The sequence below is a fragment of the Alligator mississippiensis genome, chromosome 4, assembly GCF_030867095.1.
Source record: "Alligator mississippiensis isolate rAllMis1 chromosome 4, rAllMis1, whole genome shotgun sequence".
Taxonomy (NCBI): Eukaryota; Metazoa; Chordata; order Crocodylia; family Alligatoridae; genus Alligator; species Alligator mississippiensis.
In genome coordinates this window covers 6781616-6801292 of record NC_081827.1, presented here as the reverse complement: position 1 = coordinate 6801292, position 19677 = coordinate 6781616, and the positions used below count along the sequence as shown (strand labels likewise).

General features: G+C 49.4%; 1 protein-coding gene across 2 annotated transcripts in view; it reads left to right on the top strand.

The window, feature by feature from the left end:
- EXOC4 (exocyst complex component 4) overlaps positions 1–19677 on the top strand; it is a 558473-nt gene that overhangs the window by 509975 nt on the left and 28821 nt on the right. The window contains exons 15-17 of one of the 2 annotated variants that reach the window (XM_059725748.1): positions 2873–3011; positions 7821–7999; positions 9572–9731. In XM_059725748.1, the coding sequence (XP_059581731.1) occupies positions 2873–3011; positions 7821–7999; positions 9572–9731 (478 nt within the window). Of the gene's footprint in view, positions 1–2869; positions 3012–7820; positions 8000–9571; positions 9732–19677 lie in introns of both variants that reach the window. The other variant, XM_059725747.1, reaches the window with a different exon arrangement.

The following is a 19677-nucleotide window of genomic DNA, read 5'->3' as shown; positions in this document are numbered from 1 at the left end:
TCCTCTTGTGTGCAACATATTTCAGATGGCAATAAGAGGCTTTCATAGACTCATAGAAAATGAGGATTGAAGGGACTTCAGGGTGTCACATCTAGTCCGACCCCCTGCCCCAAGCAGGACCAGTCCCAACTGCATCATCAAAGCCAGGGCTTTGTCTAGCTGGGTCTTAAAAGCTTTCAAGGATGGAGATACCACCACCTCTCTCTGGAAAACCTTTTCCAGTGCTTTGCTATGCTCCTCATGAAAAAGTTCTCCTAATTTCCAACCCAAACTTCTCCTGCTGCAACTTAAGACCATTGCTGTTTTTTATGTTATCTGCCCCAAATGAGACCAGCCCAGCTCCACCCTCTTTGCAGCCCCCCCTTGCAGGGAGTTGAAGGCGGCTGTTCAATCCCGCCTCGGTCTTCTCTTCTGCAGACTAAAGAAATCCAGTTCCCTCAGCCTCTCCTCATAAGGCTTGTGCCCCAGCCCCCTAACCATTTTCACCCTCCGCTGGGCTCTCCAGTTTGTCCACTTCCTTTCCTGTGCAGGATTTGTTGTTCAGGTCTGGGGGGCCCAAAATTGGACACCGGACTCCAGATGTGGCCTCCCCAGTGCTGAATAGAGGGGATGAATCACTTCCCTTGATCTACTGGCAGCGCTCCTACCAATGCAGCCCAGCATGCCATTAGCCTTCTCGGCACCAAGGCACACTGCTGGCTTATATTTAGCTTATTGTCCCCTGTGACCCCCAGGTCCTTTTCTGCAGAGCTGCTGCCCAGCCCGTCACCCCCAGCCTGCACCGGTGCATGGGATTGCTCCATCCTAAGTGCAGGACTTTGCACTTGTCCTTCTTGAACCTCATGAAGCCTTTCCTTTCACTGGTCCCCATCCAAGATGGACGTTTTCCTCTATAAGCCTGTGGAAACAGTAATCTGGGAGGTGTCAGGAGTACAGCATTTGGGGGTCGGACTTGATGATCTATTGAGGTCCCTTCCGACCCTAACATCTATGAGACTATGAAACTATGTGTGTGCATCGTTAGAGGCTAGTCCATTGGAGAGCAAGAGCTTTCTATTGCTGCCACCAGATCGAGCCACTCCACGAACTCAAGTGGGTGCTGCCTGACCTCTGATGCCGATGATCCAAAGATCAATTATTGCTAATGGCCTGTTTAGACCAAAAGTCTTCCCCTAGCCTAGGTGGCCCATTGGGCTAGCATGGTTAAGGCATGCTAGTTTCTATGGCCGACAGTAAAGCTGGCATCACATCTGTCCAACCCAAATACTCATTTACAGTTGGTCGGAGGATGGGGGGGGAGGAGGAAGGGTGGCAGCAGCTGTCACAGCGAGTCTTGCTCAAGTCTTGACTTCTCACCTTGAAATCCATATCAAGATGTCTTGATTGTTTTACCACCGGAGCCCAACCGGTGACATATTTGGAGAGTCATTCAAGTCCCAACCAGGGCCTGGAAGACAGATGTTGGGGATAAGTTTTCTCTGAGCCAGGCAGAGCACGTGATAATAGCCTGCCAGTGCACTTGCTAGCAAAGCCACTTGTTTGGCTCAGGTAGCAATAGTCTGTGTCACAGCACTGAAGGTCCCACGTACAGACCTTGCTGGCATGAGGGTGTGTTTTACCAGCATTCACATTAGCATACCGATTGACACTACTCTGAAAGGCAGCGTGGCCTAGGAAGAAAGAAAAGATGACAGGGATGCTTGGGACATCTGTTTTTACTCCGTCACAGACTTTCCTGCATGGTCTTGGAGAAGTCAGTTAGCTCCTCCGTACCTGCTGCCCCTTTGGGACAACCGGACCATGAGGAGTCCTCGCCACAGCGAGGGGTTGCGAGGATTTCTTTTTTTTCTTGTTTGTAAAGCGCCAAGATTCAGCAGCGAGTCATTTGGAGAGTGGCTGAAAGGTTCGAGTCGATCGCAGCCCCGACTCCAGAGTTGACGCCCGCTCACAAAAGCTGCTTGCGCATGAAGGGTAGAGCTGCCTGGAAAAGTGTTAGCTGATATTTGACCATCAGGACTTGCAGCAGAGGCGATATCTTTTATTAGACCAATAAGATTTTTGCAACAAAAAAAAAGTCTTTAATATTCAATGTATTTGGGCAGGAGTTAGCAACATGTGCGCTAGATCGTCTGTGGAGCCTTTGGATCTGGGCCACAGAACCAAGGGGCTTTGCCCACGCTGAAGCCAGGCGGTCGTGGGGCAGGCAGCAATTTGGGGCTTCGTTCATGCTGCAGGTGGGCGGCAAGGAGAAGTGGCAGCAGCTATGTTAGAAGGACCTGCCCGATCTAGACTGATCCAGCCGCCGCTGCCGAACGTTGCGCGCTGCTACACTAGTGTTTTCAAGGCATTGAACAAACTTGAACTAATTCCCACAGCAGCTTTGCAGGGCCAGGGGCATCATCGTTCCCACGTTAGGTTCAGGGGGCAGAGAGGGATGTTGAAGGACTTGTTCTGGACTATTCATTAAGTCTGGTGCAAACACAGCGGCACTGGAGCTAATTGTGGTGTCACCTAGTCGTTTAGGAGCTGTGCTCCAACCACAGGAAACTGTCCTTCCCCTTTTTGCACTGTGCAGGGGGCGGTTTATACGTTTCCCCTTGCCTTGTGGTTATAGAAATGTCAGCTACGTAGCAATATCCTCGCGCACAAATGATCTTGGTGGTTGATTAAACCCCTCAGCTTTGCTTTGGAGTTTAATTGATTGCAGAAGCAGTTTGTTGCTTCATATGCTCCATCATTATAGACATCAGAGCTTAGCTAAACCTATGCAGCTGCACGGGGGAGGTAGACAAAATTACACAGTCGCCAAAGCGCAGCTGTTTGATTAAACATATTCCCCACCACTAACATGTGCCTTGTGTCTTCTCAGCAGTGTCGCCAGGTCAGGACAGCCATGCAAGCATGGAGCTCCCACCAGCATCCGAGCAGATCACACAGACCCTCAGTGAACTGGCCAAGTCCTTCCAAGAGATGGCTGACCGCTGTCTGCTGGTCCTCCATTTGGAAGTCAGGTACCGTATAATGTCTTTGCGTTTGGGGTGTCTACATCAATCCGTGTGGTTAAGACTGTTGTAAAGCGCCGGTAGTTAGATGCACTTCTTCCAGAAAGTGCCTGACATTCATTGGGAGATAAGGGATCGTGATGGACATCAGACTCCGGGAATTTAAAAGGGTTCGTGTGTGCGCACGCATGCACACGTGCATCCATGAGTGTGTTCAATGGTATCATCTTGCACACTCCATCTCATAGCTTCTGCAAGCCACAGCGAGGAAAACGCTGCTATTACACAGCCACATTGGCTCAAACCTCCTCAGTGCGGATAGGAGTTAATGTAGCCTGCGAGCAATCCAGTTTGGGAGGAATCTGCGGAGGTTGAATGAAAGAAGAGCAGGGAGGAGGCGAGACCTGCAGGTAGGAGCCGGGTTGTCCCCTCGGCCTTCAGTTCAGTCTGGCACTATGCCCTCTAGCAAATCCCTAGAAGAAGAGACAGGATTGGTGTGCAGAGGCTGCCCCATTCCTGGTCGCGTCTCAGCCCTGAGGTTTGAGGCTGGGTGTTCAGCAGGATGCAGGGAAACACTGCGGGAGCCCAACACGTCAGAGCGGTGGGAAAGCTTGAGGGGAAAATCGTTCTTTCTTTCTAACAATTTGTGCATTGGAAATCAAACTAGGAAAAACTTTTTTTAGGTGGGGGAGAGAGGGACCTTTTCCAGACATAAGAACGAAGCAGCACAAAAAGAACGGTCTTGCATCTGACATCCTTTTAATGTTTATCCCTCATTGTGCCGCGGAGGGCGGTCTGGGAAATCACACCATCGGCTGCTGGAAGGGGAGAAAGGTGGGGGCACCAGCTAGCTCGTTTTGTAGATATATATGGGGCTACAAGGGCCAAGAGTGAAGGCCAGCAGCTGTCACAGGAGGAAGAGCCTCGGGAAGCAGTTTTTCCCGGGTGCACAGCGCTGGTTGTTTGTCTTCCTCCAGGGCAGCTGCACAATTCGATGGGTCGGCGGTTTGTACTGATGTGACCCGTTTTGCGCTTTATCCCGTGCTTGGGTAGATTAGCGCAGCTCCTCTTTTTCAAAGAAGAAATAAAACCATTCACGTGCGTGTCAGCAGCCCCTCCACCTGCGCGCCCTGTTCCAGTGGATACTTCACTTCACTTACAAGCACCCAGAAAAACCAGGCCTGGAGGCATTAGGAGGAGAAGGTGGGGACGCCTAGCCAAACCCTACCGCTGTCACGCATCAGGCTCTAGGCACCGAACGGGCTGCCATTAGCCTGCAGTTTCGGTACACCAGGCAGCTGGGGTGCGAGTAACATGAGGTTGAGGGACATAGCAGATAGGAGATTGTCCCCTTCCTCAGGTGATCTGGCCATTATCCAGGCCCAATCTGATGCTGTCAGTGCAAAAAGCCAATTATGAGAGGCTTGTTGCAGGCGACTGGAAAGGAAACCAAGGTGAGCTAATGACCAGTAAAATCTTTCTGTGGGAGTTTCCCTCTTATTGATCGTGCCACGTGCACCAACCACCTGCCACGCCAGGCGGCCAAAAGCAGTCCCTCCGGCATCTCTTCCATAGCAGGGTTGCCAGAAAGGACGGTGCCAGCTCCCGGGATTTCTGCCATTGTCGGGGTGTGTTTTGATTCAGAAAAACCTGTTCTATAAACAGGCCCTCAGTGCACGTTGCCAAAGAGCACAGGGACGCGGCGGGCCCCTTGCTGTTGCAGGTGCAGTTCCCGGCCACACAAGCAAAAGCAAAGCTGGGGTTTGCATTACAGAAAGCCTCTGCGTAGCCTTCTCCTCCAGCTCGTCCAGTTGCTTCGTGGTTTTGCCCTGTTGGGGCTTAGTCGGTATTGAGCCGCAGCAATGCGAGAACCACGCGAGACTCTCCTAAACCTCAAGTCGTGCTGTGCCACTCAGCAAGCAGCGTGCGTGAAAGAAGAAATTGTCCCTTCGTTTTTTTTATTTTTTACCTGCTCATTTAAAACGACCCTCGTTGAGACTTGCAGATCAGTAACCATATTCACAATAATCCTGCTGGCACGTACAGCTTTGGTTCTGTCCATTAGACAATCCTAAAGCTCTTTCATAAACATTAACCCAGCACTATCAGTCCTAGGATGTCGGGATGTAGTATTGACCCAGTGTCACGGAGGGAGACCGCCGAGGCAGAGTTACATAATTTGCCTTAACTACCACGTCATGTTTTTGGCCACATGGCCTAAAAATCCAAGTCTGTCGCCTTCTTTGATGACAATGCCGTTCTTCTTGTTCAGATTTAATAACCACACCTGACATCCTATGGGAATTAACAGAAAATTCATGGATGATAGATCTGTTAGCAGCTGTTGAACAGAACGGTTGGAGATGTTTCCTCTGGCGTCTCTAAACCTATAATGGCAAATGCCAGGGAGGGTATTGAACAGGGCATGGATCACTCTAGGGATACCTGGTTCAACGCTTTCCCTCTTTAGCATCCTCTTCTGCCACTGCTGGAGATGGGATGCTGGGCTCGATGCATCATCGGCCTGACCCAGCACGGTGATTTTTATGTTCTTGTCTTCTACAGTTATTAGCTGATGGCTCAGGAGCTGGGTTTGTGCATGAAGATAAGCACCAGCAAGATTCAACCACGTCCGTTCTGCCATCTGCTGCATCTAGGGACCCTTTGGGGGCCCAGTTCAGTTCTGTGTGCAGTTTAGAGGAGCCTTGGGGCTGCACTAACTTGTACAGGCTCATAATAGCCCCTCACGAGACATTTTGTCAGTGGGCATCACAAGAGACTAGGACGCCCCAATCTGTGCCGCCTCCTGCCCTTAGAGCACTTTCACGTATGCCAGGCCTGTGCTAACTTGGTGGTTCCCAGTGTCGGGAAGGCCTCGGCTCGTTCCTTAGGAGATCTGCACCGCTTTGCTCCCGCAGTGCAAAGGGAACGTAACATGGGCCAGGATCCGATCTCGTTTTCCCTGCTATAGTGTCCTGTTGTACGGTTTCAGAAATACCCGTGGAAAATAACTGAAACCGTATTAAATTCCCGGCCGGTTCTGCTGCGGACTTCACTGAAGCCTGGTGCCCCGTTTAGATTTTGGGGTAATTTCTCTAGAACTAAATTAAAAGTCTGTAGGCCCTCTAAGAGGTAATATAAATGTCTGGGACTTCTCCAAAAGATACCTCAGGAATAGTACAAGAGCGTATTGCTTTATAGAGCTTTTCATGAACTGTTCAAGGGTAAAAAAAAATAGTGATAATGTTAAATATCTGTGAGCAGGCACTGCCACGGCTAGCTAATTATTGCTTTATTTCCCTTGGCTCCTACTTTGCCTGTTTTAACATGTTACTAGGGCTTAAGGATACATGGAGAGGTTTTTTTCCCCGCAGTGAAGTGCTTGCTGGACTTGCATGTGCTAGGGTGGAGGATCTGAATAAAAGGCACTTGGCATTTTTACCTCGAACTGCATAGGTCATATTTGATCCCCAAGAGCTCGTTCTGTTCGTCTCTGAAGGGAGCAAAATGACATGCTGAGAGGTGGATACGTTTGAGGCAGAAATCACCGGCCAATTTATCATGATCATTATTATTATTTTTCCCCTATTAAAGAGGAAATATTAAGTTGTTGCACCGTACAAGACCAGCTTCAAATGTCACCTTGATCAGGCAGTTGCTTTAAATAAAAGCTCTACCTTCAGGAGACCTTAGCTGCGTACTGTCGCAGCCATGTATCACAGTAACATCCTAAATATGCACTTTACAAAAATCAACCCTCCCGCTGTGCAATCAGCAGTGTTTTCAGAAAACCTTAATGCCAAAGTCACGTCAAGGTCAGCGCGAACATGCCAGCGTTTTGCAGAGATGGGGGGGAAGCCAGGCTTATTTTGCAGCCGTTTCAGTCCTGTTGCACGGTGGTAACAAAATATTGCCAATCAATTCTATTTGGGATCAGCCAGGGCACTAAAAGCAGTGTTAATTATTGAAGGACTGAGGGCTTTAGATGCCTTTAGAGACTTGCTAATGAGACGAAGCGTTCGTCTTTGTGCCTGGCTGCCGGTTGAAAGCCAGTACAAGTCGGGAAGTTTGAGAAAGTTACCGCCAGCTGGTGCCTGCTCGGTGATTTGTATGAAATGCATTTTGGACGGTGGGGTGAGACAACTCGGGGAGCTGCCCCGGGCACCGGCTTGGGTGGTGGGGATGGGGAAAAAGCCAGGCTGGTGCTGCAGCCATGCGATTGCAGCAGTGGTAGCAGCCAGACGGCGCTCCTGCCTCTGTGCGTGGCAGCCGCCCCGGGCGCTCGGCCGCATCGCTATGCCTCTGGTTTTGGAGGTTGTTCTCTGGTCCCAGAGAAGAGTATTCAGCCAGGAAAAATGCCGCTGCAGTTCATCGCCCTTGTTAGCAATCAAAGCTGAGAGATTGAGGACTGAACAAACCAGAGACTTGGCACGGCCTCTCCATGTCACGGTGGTGGTTGGTTTGTCGTGTCCAGTTGCCACGCTTGCTCGGTGGATTATTAAGGGGGTTACATCACTCCCACTGAAGCAACGGAAATCCCACCACCTATTGGTTCAATGGGACCTGTACCAAAGAGGGCTTCAGTATATAGAGTTATTGCTCCAGTATTTAGCAGCCCGCAACTCACCCAAACACGTTTTTAACGAGGGTAAAGCTTATCCGCAGACAGCTTTTCCTGCCAATGGGTCTGTATATCCAGGAAGCTAAAACAGTTTCTTCAATATTTCTTCCAGCCAAATCCATACGAAGTTAGATAAATAGCTCAGTGGGTTAATATTAACATCTTACCTTACCTTGTCTCTGCCTTCTGTCTCCTAGAGTCCATTGCTTCCATTATCTGATCCCACTAGCTAAACAAGGGAATTATGCTATCGTCGCCAATGTGGAAAGTATGGATTATGACTCTCTCGTGGTACGGCTGAATAAGGACATCAGCGCCATCGAGGAAGCGATGAGCGCCAGCCTGCAGCAGCACAAGTTCCAGTACATCTTTGAAGGTCAGACTTCTGTTGGAAAGGATGGCTGATGTGCTAGGAGGGAGGGGGAGCCAGGAGTCTGCTCTGCAACTTTGGACGCAGTCTGCGCTTTGGGTCTTCCCAAAAAACGAGGTTTTTGTTCTCAGCCTAGAGCTGCAAACGTTCTTGCTTGGGAACGCAGACCATGGCATGGCAACCATCTGCAGCAGATTGATAAGGAGACCTGTACAGACACAGGGTTGATGGAAATCCTGCTGCCCCGTGCCATTCCTTTGTATAAATGGGTAAACACGAGGAATGGGCCCGTTTTAGATGGGGAAACGTGTAAGGTGAAGTCTGTTCAGTGAGGTCCTCCGTCAGGAGATCTGTGCGGTCTGTTATGGAGCAGGCCCTACTCGAAGCACAGTCCTGTTTCTGAAATTAAATGTGAACAACAGGAGAGCTTCAACAGCTTGGAAGGTGTAAAGAAGATTTTTTCTAGCTTGATTTAATAAAAGATATCAGGTTTACCCAAAGACCCTTGTCTGCTTATGTCCTTGGACCAACCCGGCTACGACCTGTAAAGACCTTTAAGAGTCTAAATGATGTTTAGTTCATCTCATTTATATTTCCTCTGTGGCTTTAATGGCCTTCTGGCCTCTAGGACAGTGCAGATCATTTTATGCAACAAATTGTGCAAGGTCAAAATAATCCAAGGAGATACAAGTCTTGTTCTGTATAGCATGACAGGCAGGCAGAGTGGGGAAGCCTTGCAATAATGCTTTTCCCCACGTTACGTACTGTTCATATTCCTGAGTGAAGTTTGAAGGACCAAAGAATCGTGGAGAATAGGCCTGGAAGGACCATCAGGTGATCTAGTCCAACCCCCTGCTCAAGGCAGCCTACCACCCTCAATGAGGCCCATCTCTCCAGATAGCATCTTGATGTTGTTCCCTGTGCATAACCTGAGAGCAAGACTGCTAGCATCTATGAACAAACCTAGATTTGCTTCCTAACCATGAGCCTTGAAAGCTCACCCTGATACGTGGAGATCTTAATGTTTTATTCTGCTCCGAGCGTAATGACCGGCGCTGTGTCCTAAATGATCGGATGTTGATGGTACCAGACGCAGAACGCGGATCATTTTTTCCCAACTATGTTGGATATTCTGGTCTGGCAATGGTGCCGGAGGGGGAAAAAATTGTTGTATCAGTAGATCAAACAGTTGTAACTCAACAGATGTGTGGGGAAGTCGAGACGAGTGCTAACAAGAGGCTGTAAGAATTTCTCATTGAGATCATGAAAGGCAAGAAAATTATCCAGAATCTGTTTAATAAATCCGGGGGCTCACTTGAAGCTCCGGAAAGATCAGTGGCTACAAAAAAGTTTTACTTCTGTTCTTTCATGATAATTCTTGGTGTATTAGATTTATCTTTTTTTATTAATTTAAAAACAGTCAGGGGGAAGTCACCCAAAAAATAGCAGGGTGGAGAAGGTAGGATCCAGAACCCACCCTAAGAACAGGAGTTGTACCATCCATTAAAAGGGAACAGCAGGGCAATGCTTATATGTCCTTCCTCTTCCAGTTCTTTGACTTCTCGCTCCTTCCCCTAGGCTTGGGCCACTTGATTTCCTGCATTCTCATCAACGGAGCCCAGTACTTCAAGCGCATCAGTGAATCTGGCATCAAAAAAATGTGCAGAAACATCTTCATCCTCCAGCAGAACTTGACCAACATCACTATGTCCCGGGAGGCCGACCTGGACTTTGCAAGGTAAGTTGGAAAGCGCGCCTGCCCCTGTCTCCCCCTTCCCTTTTGTTCGCAAGATGACATCTCTGTTGACAAGAGAGATCGCTTTAAGGCATCATCTATCCACTGGATAAAGCTGACCAGTGGAGTGAAAAAACCCAGCACTGGAGAAACCATTCACTTCTCCCTCCTTTATACAGGATGGTCAGCAGAGAATCGTTCAGCAGAACGAAGGTCACTTTGAGTTTAGCCTCCACCAAATTAGTCACATTCTGGTTGCTACCCGCTATCAGCCTGGTACGTCGCCTAGGAAATGTCCAGTTGGGCGGCAAGAGTAAAGCACCGCAGGCTCAGGGATTCAAAAGGCTCTGTCCCTTGAAAGGTGTGTTCTAAAAACAGAAGCAGTAGACGCGTCTTCCATCCCTATTGAATTGCCTTGCTTAGTCCTCCCTGCTGCTGTGCTTGGAAAGCCCATCCATTGAAATCAAAGGAATGCCATGACGTTTTGCCAGCTCTAGCGTTGTGTTTTGGCAGGTACCTGTCATCACAAGTGGCTGTAAAAGAGACAGCTCATTGTTTTAACAAAAATATTCCTGTTCTCTTGGCAAAGTTTGCGTGCTGGATTTAATGGGAGTCCTATTTGTCCCGGAGAGTTGAAAAGAATCTTGTATTCATAGAAACTGATGGATGAGTTTGAGGTAGGCAGACTATTATAATTGCCTAGAAGGGGAGGGTTTGAGCAGAATACCAGGGCTAATACCCTGCTGTTTTACAAATAGCTTGCGACATTTATCCTAAATCTTGTTTCGTCTTTTGGTCATTAAAGAGCAACTGCTGAAGTTGAGAGGCAGCGGAAGTTGATAAGTATTAATTGAGCCCCTTGATACAGAGAATTGTAAGGTTCAAAAGGACCTCAAAATCCATTCGGGCCACCCCCTTACAATAGGCAATGTAGAAGCCATCTTTTATAGCTGTGCACAGTGAAGCCAAGATGTCAAATACGTCACTTGGTGCCACTGAGTAGAGTATGTCAGGGAGGGAGAAAGGTGTCAGGGCCGGAGCTAAGATCTTCCCATTTGCTATCTCCCAGTCCCGTACTCAGACCAACACGCCCATGTCTCCTTAAAGAAAGAAAGGTCATTAACTTTTGACTCCATTAGCAAAGTGCCAGCAGCACTGTGCTGCTGAGAACCCAAGCAGTCCCGTCACAAAAAGTAGACAGAGCTTTTGGAACGAGCACATTAATGACAGTCCAATTAAATGACATGCAAAGATCTGTATTGACTTTGCAAATAGATATAAAAAGAGAACTGGTGTCTCAAATGCACGGGTTCGCTCGTCTTGGCAGTGACCGTTTCAGCAATAGGCAGCTGCGCAGATGACATATTCATAGGGAAGGGTTCAGAGCTTGAAATCTAAAAGCAGGTGTGGGTCGAAGGCAAAAGCTCAATGCAGTGCTTTGGAGTAAAAACTAATGAGAATCAGTTTTGTCACCATTTGACACAGACTGAATTAGGCGCAACGTCTGACTTGCTCACATGGAGGACAACAAGGTATGACGGAGTGCTTCATCTATTTGGGCTCTCGTGGGGGGAATGAGCTCATTATTGAATTAGTGTATTCATAATAACATTGACATGGGGAAGTTATGAATGCTGAGGCCTAGAGGGGGAGAGAGGTCCATTACTAATTCTCTGAGGACTATAATTCCCAAATTCAATCATCCCTTTTTAAATGATTTTTTTTCTTTTTTTTTTTTTTTAGTTGAAAAGTTAAATAAATTAGCCTCGGTTTCTGGCAAACAGAGCAGGGCTCAAACATGAGCTAGCAGCAACTGGCTTGCAAAGAAAGACATGCTGACCAAGCGCTACTGGAGGCTGGCAAAGCTGAGCCATCAAGTTAGTAGCTGAGGCAGTCGCTGAATAGCAAGGGAATAGCACTGCACAGGAGGTTATGGTGTCTAAAAGGAGAGGGTCAGGTGGCACACGTTGGTCTTCCTTAGCTGCCCATCATCAGGGATTCAGGTTTCCTGTTTCCTACAGGAAAATAGAGAAAACCACAGTTTTTACTCTTTCCCAAAAATGTGGATTTCTCATTTTAGTGGAGAAACCCGTGGATTTTGTAGGTTTGCAAACAGCTGTGTGCTGGCGGGCAGAGATACAGCCTGCAAGGGGCTGGGGGGAACAGGAGGAGGGTGGTCAAGCAGGAGGTGCCACGTGCATGCATGTGCACGCGGCCGCCAGGCAGCCTGGAGAGCAGCTCCCGCAGGTAAGTTGGGGTGGGGATCGAGGTTCCCGTAGAGAGGGAAGGAGGGAGTTGAGCAGGGCTGGGGCTGCTGCCCAGCCAGGCGGTGCATGGGGCTTGGGGCTGCAATGGGCAGCTGCAGAGAGCCCCGGCGGGGACCGGCTCATCCGGAGGGCAGTGAGGAAGGGCCGGGTCCCCACTGCTGCGTGCACTCCCAAGGAGGCAGAGAAGACCCATGCCCCCCAGACAGATCTGTGCGTGGGGCAGGGGCAGGCTGCCCACTCCCCACCCTGCTGCCCTCCGCCGGGGGCTTTGCAGCCCAGTGGGTGCGACCTGGTGCTTCAGGGAACAGCGGGGCCGCACAGGGATCTCCTTGCCATTGCAAGCTCTTTGCTGCCCTGGCAATGCATCCCCTGCCCACGCGGAAAAAGCAAGAGGCACAACCCCATGCCATGGTCCCCGGTGCTGCCACGCACGCAGGGGACGTTTCATGAAGGCAGCGCGGAGCTCACAGCAGCAAGGAGATCCCCACATGGCCCCACCGTGCCCTGCAGTGCCAGGTTGCACCCTCTGGGCTGCGGAGCCCCCAAGGGAGGGCAGCAGGGCCAGGGGGCTGTGGGGGTAGTGAGGGACCTTTCATTTGAATCATGGATTTGGGAGGTTTATCAGAGAAATTGCAATTTTTTATCAGAGAATTTGCATTTTTTAACATTTATTATTGAGGAAAACCAGGATCCCTTCCCATCATCTGGAAGGGGCCATTTTTGAATGAGGAGAGCTCTTTGGGTCTCCCCGAGTTGAAGGGAGGGTGGATTTGCACCGTATCTATTAACCAAGTGGGTGGGCAGGTGTGTGTTTGCATGTACTCTCACGCACACGCATGTGCACACACGTACACGTATATGTGGGTACATAGCACAAGCTCTTGTGACCAGAGGCTCACCTCATGGGGTCCTGTGAAAGGATGTACAGAAAGCAGAGCATAAGGAGAGAGAAAGGCCTGAGCTTTCCATACAGCAGCGTTTGTTGCTTGCCGATCTCGCTGAAGCCAGTTCCCTCCCTTTGTGCAAGCTCCAAAAGCATTTTTTATTTTTCCGTCTTGCACAGCCGCGCAGGTTGTGTCTCAGGAGCTGGCTCTCCATGATACAGAGTGAAACCAGTTTCACCCTTTGGTATTCGCATCGCTGTGGTACCCCAGTACACTAGAGCCTCCTTTTTGTGCTAACAAGTTATCCCCGTTCCTGCAGATGCCTCGCGGCCTGTGGCTAGCGGCTTCCCCCAGCACATCCCTTGCTGTAAATTAACCCATTCAAGCTCTGATGTTGCATTGTGCATTTTGAGAAAAGGCTCCCGAATCCTGCATGTTTTTTCTCTGCACCACAGGTGTAGGGGTTTTTTTATTGATCCAGTGACGATCCTTGTGGGTTTGTTCAGCTCACTGGGAAACACTTACATGCCTTACCTATTCTGAACGCCCCGGCTTTGGAAATTTTTCCGTTAGCAACCTCAGTCGGGGAAATCTGAGCGGGACGCTGCCTCCTCTGCAAAGTCGGAGCCATCCCAGTAAAACATGAACCCACTTAAAACTCACCTGGTTCAGGTGAGACTGGGTAATTGGAAATGTTTCAGGTTTGCGACCCTGCTGTTCACATCACAATCTTTCCCAATTCACTGCTTGGTTGGCTTTGTAATAGGAAAGGGGGCGGCAGGGGGGACTCTGCTTCCTATAAGTTTTGCTTTGAGACATCTGGGTTCACCCAAAGTGAACGTGGTCACGACAGGGGGACGCTACACAGAGCAACACCAGGGAGTACGTTAGGACGCTTCCCTACAGACAGTGAACCCGCCGTGCTGCTTGCAGTCTGCAAATGATTTTATCCGCTCGCACGCAAGCAGACGTAGGTGGTACCGGGTACCCGACTGCTCTGACGTGTGCACCGCTCTGTTCAGAAAGGAGACCCCGTTTCCAAATTGCACGCTGTTGTTTTTTTCTCACCAGTATGATACCTCACCCAGAAGGGTCCTGATCATTCATTGGGGCACGTGGGCACTACCAAAATACAGATGAATAATCACGATTTTATTTCTGAACTCGAAACAAGCCAGTGCCGCACGGTTTGGATCAAGGGCGAGATTTCAAATTCAGATTAGGTTCCAGGTTTAGACGGTTTGTCACCGTTGAGCTGGGAGGCCAGCTGGGAAATTTGGAGCTGAAGTCAGATTGTATCTCCTCCTATCTCCTATCTCCTACGCATACCAGCAGAGAGGTGTTCAGATCCATTCTGCTTAAAGACCTCTCTGAACCAATGTTCGGCTATTAAAGGAATAAGTTTTCCATCAACAGACTCTGCTGCCTTGCTGTTTTGTTGCTCTGATGCGTCAGAACGAAGGCAAATCTGCTTTCTTGTCAGGCATAGGAGGGGAAATGCTGGAGCATGCGTCGTTTCCTACAAGATCAAGTCATTTTGACCTCTTTGGCATCGCACAGCTTGAGGCTGGCTGCTGTTCACTATTAGCTCTGAGAAATTATGGAGTCGTAGAAAATGAGGGTTGGAGGGGGCTTCGGGGGGTCATCTAGTCCAAGCATCTTTGGATGCTTATCTTGCTGGGGTGATCTGACCCCAGCTGACTTCCTGCCCTTCAGGCAGTGGGCTGGACCTGATGGTCTTGCGAGGTCCCTTCCAGCTCCGATGTCTATGAATCTGTGAAACCCGCTGCTCAAAGCAGGACCAGCCCCAACTAAATCATCCCAGCCAGGGACTTTGTTGAGGCGGGCCTTAAAAACCTCCAAGGATGGAGACTCCACCACCTCTCTGGGCAACCTGTTCCAGCGCTTTACTACCCTCCTAGTGAGAGAGATGATGTGCTGGAAGCGGTTAGTACTCCAAAGAGCCAGGCATGAGTCTGGCTGCACGTGGGGGTCTCTTCCCTCTCCCCACAGCAGAGCTGGGACCACGAGCCCATTGGTCCAGCTCTTGTTTCTCAGCACCAGTCACTCTGGCCAGTTGAGTTACCCTGTCACTTGAATTTGATAAGAGCAGGAAGGAAAACGGGCATCTCATGCAATAACGGGACGGCAGCGGGGGTTTTACTGTAAACTACGGAGAAGTCTGCGAGCAGGAGATGTTACGCCGTCACTTGACCCACCGATCCATGTTAAAGGAGGGTCCTGTAATTTCTCGCATGCGGAATAAGATGCACTCCTTGGTTTTGAAAAGCAGAATGAAGAAGAAAAGATGTTTTTCTTGTAGCAAGTAACTGAGGAGCAGCAGGTTGGCAGCCAAGCCTGCTCGCTGCTCTGCTCCCCCGTAGATTGAGTACAGAATTACTTCTGCTTTAGCTAGCAGAAAGTTAAGCATCAGAAACTGCTGTTGCTATTTTCTTTTGCTTATCACATGCACCCAAATTTCCAGCTTCTGATTTTTGGGAAAAAATGGCGTGAGAAAATGTGGTGATTAAGCAAAATGAGGCGGAAGACAAATGCACATAGGAAATTCTGTGTAGTGACATGGTGGTCTGTCTTCTAACAGCAAGGCAGCAGAGTCCGTCGATGGGGCCTGACTAACTGGAGGTGAAAGGCAATACGTTTTCTTCTTCTCACGTCCTTGTCATGAACTAGATGTTTTTTCCAGAATTGTGCACCATGACTTGTTGTCTTGCTGCAGCGAGGTTCTCCTTCACGCCGGGCTCACCAAGGAGTCGGCGAAGGAGAACGTGCTCCATAGTCTGCACTTCTCTGCACTCGCGTATATTTGTGTCATTAAAGTAGCCCCGTTTGACAATACTACCTGCAAATGAATGAAGATCCTACTTTGGATACTTAAGGAAGCGTCTTGACACTTGAACTTGTGGAGCACACCTTTTCACTGCAGTCGAATGCTGCGCGGGAGAAGTTCCCCATGAAAAGAGTATCAGAGCAAGCTATCTGCCTTCCAGACACTTGTTCACAGATTTTGAATACGCCTCTGAAACGCAGGCGACATGCATGTAATCAGCTCGGCCTGTATGTCTACAAGGAGCGTCCTGAATTTTTATCATGCGCGAAGGATAGCAACCTTTGCTTCTGCCTCCCAACGAAATGCAAAGCAGCGTCTGCTCCTGACCTTGCACATCCCCACGGGAGCTCTTTCAGTGACTTGCCATTTCGTTCGTGATGCTCCAGCACGTGTGCATTTGTTGGCTTATGCACGGGTTAGATGGGGCTGATCCTGCCTGGGGTGGACTCAGTGACCTTCTAAGGGCTCTTCCAGCCTTGTTTTTCCATGATTGTGTGACTCGAAGGGATAAATCCTTTCCTGCCACCGTTGCAACCGCGGAGCAGCCTGCCTGCAGCAGAATCGGCGCACGGCAGCTGCCGTCATGTTGGCTTACAAGTGAGCGGAGGCACCTAGGCAGTTTGCTGGAAATCACTGAAGTCCCAAAGAAAAATAAGCATGTTCCCAGATATCTTCCCCGTTCCCTTGAGCTTGTCCTGCAAGGCCGGACCCTATTTTAGAAATGACTTGACTAATTCCAATCCCCTGAGCTGAGGTTTGGCTGCTTTGGATAGACACAAACCATTCCCGCTCACACTAAGGGAGGACGATCATCTTCCACCGTGAAAGAGGTTATCGACAGCCTTTGCGCGGTGGATTTTGTGATGGAAAAGTTGTTAAAAGTGGCGAAACTTGCCCGTATAGATCCTAAAGGAGAAATCCCAACTGGGCCGGGACTCCAACGCCACAGGATGGTGCTCTCTCAAACTGTGGATTCCCACAGCCACGTTGAGTTGGGATGGTTTGGTTGGGGATGTTTTGCATGAGTGTGTAGGGATACAGTAAGGATTTCCTTTCCAGTCTGGTGTGCCTGTAGTTCTCCGACCAGTCGGGATTAGCAATGACATGCTGCCATCTACTGGAGTCATCCGGGGGGACTGGACGTTGCTTTATCGGCTGAAAGCTGGTCCTTCCCGTTGCTGGCATCGTCCTGGGGGAAAATGCTGCTTCTCTTTCGGGTTTTGTTCGTTTTCCCTAATCTACTTGGATCCAATGCAGGCTCCAGCTTCTCTGCAAGTGAGGAATGAGGTGGAAGAGCTGGGCATTGTTCAGGAAGGTGCTGCTCCCGCTTCAGCCGTATGCGGGTCTGCCGGTGCATCTCAGCTCTGATGGGCATGCAGGGTAGCAGCTCACCTGGCATCAACAATCCCTATCCTGGACCCTTGCATCGCTTTGCCAGTCCTGACCTGTTGCCAGTCCTATTCGACACTGAAGGCAGGGCAGGGTGGCACCTTACAGACTGGTTCAGAGAGGCGTGAGGTTTTGTAGGCAATGACTTACTTCTCGAGGTCGCCAGTCGGTACCTACCGCCAGTCTCTCTAGTCCAGACCCAGTCACTCCCGACCAACAACCACATCGTCACAGTTCTGTAACGACCGTGAGCCCCACAGCCCCCTTTCTCGTTTGTAAATGGGACCGCGTGAAAACCTGTATCTCGAGAGGAAAAGATTTATCGCTGTTCTTAGTCCAACAGGGATGTGTCTGGAGGAGACTTCACCAGATTCCCCTGCTCTTAAGTCATTATAATGCACTCTGCACAACCCCATAAGTGACATGAAGCCAGAGCAAGCAAACCTGAAAAGAGTGATGCTCAACCAGGATGCCATGACATCCTTTTAAGGTTGCCATGGGGGTGCCACGCAACATTAGCACTGGTAGGCGTGCAAATATCCACGCATGATTCACAGGATAAACCTAGAAATCCACAGAGCTAAAACCATTCTGACCTGCTGGGGTCTTGCTGAGCTCTTTACAAGAGAAGAATTGCTCTAGTATTTTTCCATAGTCAAAAAAAAAAAAAAATCACCGAGTGAAAGCTCAGAGCTGAAATTTTCCAAGAGGGACCCTGCGTCTGCCAGGGTCGAAGGTATTGTCGGTCGCTGGATCTGAGCAAGGCGAGGACGGAGGGAACCGATGTCTTTCCCAGTTTGAATTCCCGCGGTCCTGCGGGCATTGACAACACGCACTCGGAGTCCTTTTATTTCTACGGCAGATGCTTGCCTTCGCTCCGCTAGGAGGCAGCCAGCCTGGGGCGGTTATTGTTTTTGGGTGGCTCAGCGACAGGCACGTACGGCTCTAAGCCTCAAATGCTGTGAGAGAGGGAAGGAGAAAGGATATTTCTATGATCTGTTCCTCTGTTTGCTGGTTGTAGGGTAGCCTGAGGAGCACCACGGTGATGGGCAGACGATCCTGGATACATGGCATAGCCCAAGCTATATCTGCATCAGTTGTAGCTGCTGTGTGAAGTCCCCCGTGGTCCCTGTCCTCTCCCAAGTGATCTGAGAAGTGCTGGCCCCAGGCACTCTCCTTTGGCTACAGCATCTCAAGGCCAGGAGCTGAGATTTCAGTGCATAGACCATAGTTTCTCTGGCTAACAGTGAAAACCAAGTGTCAGTTTAAGAGTTCAGCAACACTTTTTCAATTAAGGAATTGGCTGCAGAACTCCTTCTCCTTTTCCCGTTTCTTTCTCTCTTGTTTTCTTCCCCCCGTTCTTTGTGTTGAGCTCTGATCTCAGCGCGGCTTTAATTAGCTGTAATCAGTGGTTTCACGGTATTAACCAAAAACCCCAGCCAGCCAGGATTAAAAGGCACCCCCTCACTATTGACATACAAAAAACTAGAACTCTTGGTTCCAAAATGATACCTTTTATTAGACCAACTGGAAAATGGCAAGAAAATTGTCCTTTTCTGCAAGCTTTTGGGATAAAAGTCTCTTCATCAGACTCTGGGAAAGGTGTAGATGGTACAAGATGGTAAAAAGTCCCCATAGGTAGGAAACGAAGACCTCCATCTTCAGCTCCCTCTGTGCAAAAATGAAGTTTATTTCCGACCTATGGGGACTTCTTACCATCTTATACCATCTACACTTTTCCCAGAGCCTGACGAAGGGACTTTGATCCCGAAAGCTTGCAGAAAAGGACACTTTTCTTGCCATTTTCCAGTTGGTCTAATAAAAGGTATCATTTTGGAACCAAGAGTTCTAGTTTTTCGTATGTCTTTTACACGGCTACCAAGTACACCGCCTCACTATTGTGCTTTCCCCCTTGGCGTTGGGTGATCGGAGACTGGGCTCTTCCTGCATGCTCCCTCACTGGCCATCCTGCACCAAGGGTGGATGCAGCAGGATGGGACCTGCGCCATCTCTCTGGGTGGCTGCTTTGTTATATATGTGTAGAAACACATTGGACCAGTCCATTGGTCTTTGAGGTCCAGTTTCCTATGCCCAGCTGCTCTCAGTGCTTCAGGGGAAAGCCTACCAACCAACTCACATGCCCCAAGTGCTGTAGCTAACTGCTGAACTGTTGCACGGGGCCTACTCATCCCCAACGCAAGCTGCTGACCACTTATCCCTTATGAACTATGAAAGCTGATCACCTTTTTATGAGTGTCACTGCAGCTGATACCCCCATTCCTAGGCTAATCTGTTCGCAAATGTGGACGGATTGAAAATACCTGATCTGCCGGGTCCTTCAGCTGCCAGGTAATACCTGCAGGTGATCAGCTGAAGTGCCAGTACCTTGAGAGAGTACTTGCTGGGTTCAGAAAACTGTATCAGAGATGCAGCACACAGTGGGCACCAAAGATCAGGGCCCTGTTTTTGCTTTGCACCATAGAGACATGCAGCGAAACATCTGCATTTGCCCTAAAATATTTATGGGTGTGAAAAGAGGTCACAGGCTTTGTAAGACAGTC